This window comes from Bidens hawaiensis, unplaced genomic scaffold (genome assembly GCF_021521415.1).
Source record: "Bidens hawaiensis isolate Kalapana, Puna unplaced genomic scaffold, B.hawaiensis_p1.1 tig00005003_1, whole genome shotgun sequence".
In the NCBI taxonomy this organism is placed as follows: Eukaryota; Viridiplantae; Streptophyta; class Magnoliopsida; order Asterales; family Asteraceae; genus Bidens; species Bidens hawaiensis.
Genome location: NW_027491315.1, coordinates 519,601 through 527,835, shown reverse-complemented (window position 1 = coordinate 527,835; position 8,235 = coordinate 519,601). Strand labels below are relative to the sequence as shown.

Below are 8,235 nucleotides of genomic sequence, written 5' to 3'. Positions count from 1 at the left end.
TTCAAATAAGAAGTTCGATTTTTCTAAGAAGGCTAGGAAGGAGGGTATTTTAGTCTAACACTTTAATATCAAAACCCACTTACTTTAATCTTAAAACCCACTTACATTAATTCCAAAAACCCACTTACATAAAACCCAATTACATCTTCACCTATCTCCTACAACCATCACCACTCCACCGCCCACCGTCACCAGAACCGTCACCCATCGCCACCACCTCGCTGGAAAAGTTCGAAAAAACACAATGGAAAACACTATGAAAAGCACAATGGAAAAAAACACTATAAAAAAACACAATGATAAAAACACAATAAAAAAAACAATTGTATGACACAATGTAAAATCACAATGGAAAAAACACAATGAAAAATACTATTGTATAACACAATTTTATAAAACACAATTTTGGTAAAACACAATTTGTAAAAACCCACTTATTTTTTTTTCAATTTTTATATAACAATATGGTATTCATATAAAAGATAAAAAGACACTCGTTATTATGGTGAATTTGTTTTTCAATAAAAACGTCGTAAAAAAAGTTATGGACGTTTAAAAATGATGGGAGAATTTGACATATGCCTTGCATGTGGAGAAAGAAATTTAACAAATGTATTATTCCTTTTATACCTTTTCCCTTACGTTCACACTTGATTTCCTCCTAAACTAATCTCAACCCTCCGTATACAAAATCAATGGACAAGATTACTTCCTATCATTTCTACTAAAACTATATTTCCTATTATAACCTAACCCATATTATTATTATTATTATTATTAGAAACCTTGTGAATAAGTTGTATGTGAAAAAGGCAAAATGGATACATTGATTGACTCCACCTGGACCACCACACCATGTATTGTGTTTAATACATGAACGTCTTTATAATTTCTAGTCTTCTCCTTAAAAGCACCATCACTCATTTTCACTTCCCACCGGAGTTCCGTCTTGCATCCTCAAACCAAGGTCTTTCTTAACCACAAGTCTTTGTTGGGATATAAAAGTTAGTAATTTTTTTAATTGTTTATGGCTCAGATAACCCGTTGTCTGTTGTGTTTGTGTTATTTAAGGAGTGGGAAATGGGTCGTTTTTCATCCATGTTAGACGGGCTAGCGAGGACGTTTTCGACTTCGAAAAGAGGCAAAAGTTCTGGTGAATGTGGTGGAAAAGAAGCAGCAGAAGCCATGGCAAAAGATGCAAAAAGGAATGAGATGATATTAAGATCATCTGGTACCGTCAGTGTGAATGGTTCAAATAATTTTGCTTCTGTTTGCTCCAAAAAGGGCGAAAAGGGAGTGAACCAAGATCGTTGCATTGTGTGGGAGGTATAAAGATTACACTTTTGGCATCAATTTCTAGTTGGTTTCAAATATGCTTTTATAACCGGACCAGTTATCATACCAACCGTCTTTTTTTTTCTTGAACGACTAACAAAGCCCGAACATCTAGCTATATCATAATCCATTGGCAAAAGACCACGCACATCCGCGATCGCTAACAATGCTGGTGACCTGGCCCGACACCAATTCCAAGGGAAATCCACCGCCCGAAGGCCTATTATGGTAAACCCCTCGCTTACACACGGCATTTTGTCATGAATGAGATTTGAACTTACAACCTTCCCTAGAGAAAGTCATTGGATTATCGCTAAAACACTGCTCTTTGGTATCACACCAGTTTAGTCATCCGGTCATACTAGTTTCATAAGTAGAGTAACATTATAAATAATATTTCCCATGCCATAAATAATATACAAAAATTAAAAAATATATATACAAACTGTATTATTTTTATGTGAATTTGCAGATTTTATCATTGTTTACTTAACTGGGCATCTGGACAAGTTATCAAACGAGTCATCTTACTAGTATACCAATCACACTAGTTTTTATAGATCCGGATGATGCCATAAATAATATATATAAGTAATTATGAAAAAATAGTATGGCGTTAATAAAATATATATGGCCTTAACTAAATATGGATAGTGAATTGGTACATGAAAAATATGAAACAAGAACAGAAAATCCATTTACCAATCCGGTTCAAGTGCAAGTGGTTGAAATAAACTCAATTTGATGGATTATGTAGCTGTTCCGGTAAACAATAATTTTCATTACCATGGAATTTGGTTCATTAAAATGACATTTTATATGACCTTTATTTGGGCCTTAGGAATTCGGGTGCCAACCCGACATGATGTTCTGTGGCGTCTTCGATGGTCACGGTCCGTGGGGCCATTTCGTCGCAAAGAGGGTTTGCAACTCGATGCCATCATCATTGCTTTGCAACTGGCAAGAAATGCTGCTCCAATGTTCACTTGATCAAGTTGACAAAGAGCTTGACAGGTTCAATCTATGGCATGATTCTTTCATAAAGACTTGTGCTGATATAGATCACGATCTAGAGAAATGCCACAAAATCGACTCGGTTTATAGTGGAACCACAGCCATAACAGCTGTTAGACAGGTAATTTTAGATCTTATCAACTTTTAATGAATTTGAAAATAGGTGTTTACGTTGTAATATTTCTATTTTGTTTAGGGTGATCATCTTGTGGTAACAAATGTTGGTGATTCTCGAGCCATTCTAGCTACAGTGACTGATGATGGATGTTTAGTACCCGTTCAGCTTACGGTTGATTTTAAGCCGAATCTACCTCGTGAGTGGCTTTCTAATAATATGATTTAGACATGTTTGGGTGAAGGGTCAAAGCGGGTTGGGTAACAGGTTGTATGCGTTTTTCAACCGCTTTTAATCACAATATTCAGCAACTTTTTAAGGCAATTTAAAGGGTTTGCAGATTTCTCCAACACCCCCCCCCCCCCCCACACACACACACATATTTATAGCAGCTTTTTAATGAATTGTTTTTCCATTTTTTTCCTTTGTATAACATCACAATGAAATTTTATGAAAATCACAGTAAATTTGTAGTTTAGAGTTAAAACTGAGTAAAAGAAGTTAAAACCAAAATTTATAAAAAAAAGTAAACGCAAAATGATTATAACATGTTTAGTTTTTATAATTGAGATAAATATATACAGTATTTTAATTATTAAAGAAAGATATTGTGCTATTTACAATTTGGCTGAATGTATATGATTTAATAAAACAATTTTACTTTAGAAACAGATTTTTGATCCATTTCTGTTTTTTCACTTCCATTTTGAAGTAAATGACATTTACCAAGCCATTTTATGTACAGAGGAGACAGAACGGATAGTCGAGTGCAGTGGTCGTGTTTTCTGCTTAGAGGACGAGCCAGGCGTGCACCGGGTATGGCTACCAAACGAGGACTCACCTGGCCTGGCCATGTCACGAGCCTTTGGCGATTACTGTATAAAAGGATACGGTCTAATTTCGGTTCCTCAAGTTGTACATAGAAATATAACCATTAGAGACCAATTTATGATTCTTGCTTCAGATGGGGTACGTTTAGTATTGCGCAAAACCTTTTAAGTAATTAATTTGCTTTATTTGTATCTGATCAGCTAGTATTGCTGTAGGTATGGGATGTTATCTCAAATGAAGAAGCAGTGGAGATAGTGTCATCAGTTGTGGACAAGGCAAAATCGGCAACACGGTTGGTGGATTGTGCTATTCGAGCATGGAAACGAAAGAGAAGAGGGATCGCGACTGATGATATTTCAGCCATTTGTGTCTTCTTTCATAATAATAATAGTAATACTCAAATCCACCATGTTACTACTACAGAATTACAGTTAACAAAATCTTAAAGCAAATTGCTCCCGATGTTTGAATTCAACTTTCACTAGGTTCTGCATTCGACCTCTTAATTGCCGATATGCAAATGCGTTTTAAAAGAGTATTGATGGATTCGAATGATGCTTCTTAGTGTTGTAAAAAAACGATAAAAAGATGGGTTACCAAAACTTTAAAGGTTATTTACACCTTTTTATAGTACATAGAATTTATCATATACGTATTTGATGTACAAGTATTACAACTCCCATTTTCTACACAAGCAATGGACCTTAGCCAGTGAAGCCATATAATCATCAGACCTGCAACAAAAGAACAACGATAACAAATCAAGATAAACAAACGATTTTACGTTTTAGCAAAAGCTAAGAATCTTTATGACTAGAGTGTAGACGAGTGGACCGCTCATGAGCTGTACCTTATACAGACTTCCTACAAGCTCGATTTAAGCTGACTTAAAACGAGCTCAAGCCTAACTTAGAGCTCATAAACAAGCGCACACCTAACTTAGAGATAATTTAATAAACGAGCCTGATCTTCACAATTCGCATACCAAACATGACTGGACTAGCGAGCTTAAACAAGCATGTTGTTTAGATAAATCTATAATTCTAAATTATTAAAATATTTATACAATTACCAAATAATAATAATAACTATTATCATCATATATATATAGGGGAAAGTTAACGTACAAATGAAATTAACGTGATAATTGTGATAATCAAGTAGAGCAATTTATACATACAAGTAGAGTAATTATGTAATTACATCATAAAGTAGATATACAAGTAGAGTAATTATGTAATTACATCATAAAGTAATTATGTAATTGTAATTACATAATTACTCTACTTGTATATATAATTGCTCTATTTGATTCTCACAATTAGCACGTTAATTTCATTTGTATTTGATCCAAACCCCATATATATAATTATGATAAACATAAATCTAAGATACATATTATGCTATACATATTAAACTAAATTTATAAATATACATAAAAGTATATATGCATTAATGCATATAATTAAAATTAGCTACAATTAAACGAGTTGAGCCAGGGCTTGAATAATTACTCATGAGCTGGGCTTGGGCATTAGAAATAGAGTTTAAAACGAGCCGGCTCGACTTGTTTACACCCAATTTACAACAAGACCATTGATAATACCTTTGTCCATAAAGAGATTTACATGAAGCAACGATATGAACTTTCGCCTTGTCAGCTTCATTCTGCACTTAACACGATTACACCACATATATTATTAACAACAAATGTTATCAAACAAACGGAAACAAAAAACTCGCAAGTATTCCAAACTACGGACCTGAGATTCATAATAAAGGCCCGCATATAAAGAAGCATAAAAGTACTCACTTTCTCGACCCTTAGAAAACGCATCAACAAGCTGTTCATATGAAACCAACTATCATAAACAACGACGTAATGTTTCAACGAAACTGCATAAACCATTCAAATATGTACCTTTTCGGGGTCACCGCCATCTTTGAACATGTTATAGGCTTCTCTCATAACAGGTCTAGGATCTCTACCAACCTGCAAAGTGAATAATAAAAGTGAATAATAAAAGTTTTCTTTAAGGAAATATATAATGTATAGACCTCAAGAAATTGTTTTCGGGCTTCTGCTGCTCCGTATAGCTGAGCTTCACATAGAAAACACCAAATTGATTCCTCGGTGTCGTTTGGATTTTGTGCTACATCTATCCGGAATTGCTCTGCCCCTTCTTCAAACCTATAAAAATTGGTCGTAGTTATTATCTAAAAGATGAAAACCATCTATATGAGTTATGTGCATAAAAAGTTTTATTCAAATGCAAATGAGATTTCTGTGTGAAGTGTGCGAACCAAAAAGACAAAAAGTGTAGGGGCAAACTTTTAAATCATAATACGTACAGCCAGAGTAATTACTCTACTTATAACTAGAATCTAGAGAAATTGCACTATAATATGAATTAGTTGAGTTATACAAACAATTAACCTACATATAACCTAGAGTAATTTCTTAAATAACTAGCATAATTATATTGTTGTTTTATCATTTTAAACTAGAGTAACTATTTTCATAACTAAAACTGAAGTAGTGTAATTATTATTAATCTTCTTTAAATGTTGTACAATAAAAATAATTACTCTATTGATGTAATTGTCAGCGTACTATTTTTATCTTCACTGCGTACCATTCGCACGCTAAATCCTATTTGCATGTTATCCTTCTCCTATGCATATACATAGGAACATAAACAATTTTAAGTAAACAACAGTGAGAACCGTATAAACAATTGTAGGTAATTTTGGGTGGCTATATTACATACAGAAAATTCGGTTTTTGAGTTTTTGAAAACCATTTTGTTCGGCCTTTTCATTTGGACTTGAAATGTTTAGCCAGAAAAGAAATGGCACAAACTAATAAATTTGGGTCAACATTTGTTTGTTAGTTAATAATTAAAAAACCGAAAGCTAACACGGTTCAGAAGTAAACATAATAGGAAACCATGTTGTTAATACCTATCAAGGTAATAGAGTGAGAGCCCTCTTTGCCAAAGATCTATTGACACAAACAAAGTCCAATAACATCAGCAAACAATATAATAAATTAACAATCCGGACGGACTCACATGCCTTTTGGCGAGGATCAAGTTCGATAGCGTTATCAAACTCCGCTACAGATCCTGCTACGTCACCCTTAATCAAGATAGAGTCAGTCAGTCAGTGAGAAGAAACAAAGAAAGCAAGCAGAGTGAATTTGAAAACCAAACCTGACGGAAGAGGAGCATTCCTCGACGAATTGCAATTAAGGCTTGGCGGGATGAATCTCCGGTAATGGCGTCCCAGATTCCTGAAACTGAAGTTGAGGTTGAAATTTTGGGCAGATTGTGAGTGTGAAGCAAGTTAGGGGTTATTGGAAATGGAGAATGGGCGGAAGATGATGGGCTCTTGGTAGTCAACGGCGTCATGTGACGTCGTACCACCGCCATTGATGTGGGTATGAAGGACGCAAAAGAAGAAGATAAGAGCATGTTAGTTAAACAGAGCGCCAAACACCATGAGATATGTATATGTTTTTAACATCACACAAGTCTTTTATTATTTATTGACTAGGTTAGGTATCTCTCTCAAACACGGGTTGGATAACTGAAATTCTATAAGTAATAGGTTTTGATAAATAAAGTTGAATAATACATTAAACAAGTATGAAGTTAAATTACAACTACTATTCAGAGACTTAAATAAATCATAAATCTTTAAATGTTTTTTTAGATACAACATTAGATGATACACTAAAAATATAGTAGGAATTAAAGTATAATAGTATTATGAGAACATACAATCAGACAAAAAGAACCATCATCAATAGAAGAAAGTTTTCGATCAGTCAAAGAATGTATAGTAAAAAATAATCAAAAAGGTTTTGATCGGCAATATATGGTTAGAAAGAAAGAGATTATGGTTACAGGGGAAAAGAAGGGGATTCAGTTAAAGATCCACGTGTTTTTAAGAATGAACTCACTGAGTAAGGTTTAGAACCTAGAATGTTTCATATATGTGTAAATGTTTTCTTATATATAAAAAACGATATAATTTATATTAGACAAGTTAAATAATAAAAATGTTCATTTATAAAAATGTTTTATAAATAAACATAACGTTTTTATAAAATATAAAATACGTTTTGTAAACACAATTAGAGAATTCATTAAACAAAAATATATTAAAAAAAACTATAAAAAGTATGTATAATTAATTGGAGAGAGAGGCGGGAAGAAAGAGTAAAAATGCATAAGAGGTTGACATGTGACAGAAGAAAACTTTTATTTATTATATAGTATAGATTTTTTATTTTTTACAAAATGATAGTGATTTTTTTTACCCAATTTCAATTGTTTTTTATATCTTTAAAAGTAAAATTGATCTAATTTTTACTTTATGTTTTCAAATGTTACACCGTTTGTTTTTTACTCTAACCCAGTTAGTTTTTATCGTTAACTTTGAACATGTGTGCCTCGCACAGTTGCACATGTGTAAGACCCCGAACCCCGGGAGCCCCACAGTTTGTATTCACACAAAATATTATTTAAAGTAATTAAACTTGAAAACGGTTTCTTCCATTAAAACAAACACCTCAGAGTGTAAATTCAGCGGAAAATATAATAGTGAAGTAAGTTCCCTAAAACCCGGGAATTTTGCCCAAAACCAAATTTAAAATATAATTCATGAAACTATTTAAAATAAAATTGTTCAAAGTACATTCTTCCATCCACGTATGCCCTTCACCGTCCAAGTAGCTTCGCGCACGTACAAGCGATAAGGCATCATCTTCCTAACCTGAAACTCACACTAACATGCACACAAAGTCAGCTTGAGCTGAGTGAGTTCAAGTTTTAAGTAAATAATATCAGTAATAACAAATATGATAGACATACCAAAAGTTTTCAAGTAAAAAGAGTGCATCCATTAAGTCATCATTACCGAATACTAAACAT

General features: G+C 33.4%; 2 protein-coding genes across 2 annotated transcripts; one reads left to right on the top strand and one right to left on the bottom strand.

The window, feature by feature from the left end:
- Nucleotides 1-1,080: 1,080 nt before the first annotated feature.
- On the top strand, nucleotides 1,081-3,750 carry LOC143628480 (putative protein phosphatase 2C 34). Its single transcript, XM_077098068.1, has 5 exons — nucleotides 1,081-1,326; nucleotides 2,177-2,470; nucleotides 2,546-2,663; nucleotides 3,210-3,433; nucleotides 3,511-3,750. The coding sequence occupies exons 1-5, from the start codon at nucleotides 1,081-1,083 to the stop codon at nucleotides 3,739-3,741; spliced, it is 1,113 nt and encodes a 370-aa protein (XP_076954183.1). The 3' UTR covers nucleotides 3,742-3,750.
- A 141-nt stretch (nucleotides 3,751-3,891) lies between these two features.
- Nucleotides 3,892-6,729, bottom strand: LOC143628472 (uncharacterized). Its single transcript, XM_077098061.1, has 8 exons — nucleotides 6,511-6,729; nucleotides 6,370-6,436; nucleotides 6,260-6,299; nucleotides 5,354-5,486; nucleotides 5,217-5,288; nucleotides 5,059-5,139; nucleotides 4,902-4,963; nucleotides 3,892-4,029 (listed from the first exon to the last, which is right to left on the bottom strand). The coding sequence occupies exons 1-8, from the start codon at nucleotides 6,727-6,729 to the stop codon at nucleotides 3,966-3,968; spliced, it is 738 nt and encodes a 245-aa protein (XP_076954176.1). The 3' UTR covers nucleotides 3,892-3,965.
- Between the last annotated feature and the right edge of the window lie 1,506 nt (nucleotides 6,730-8,235).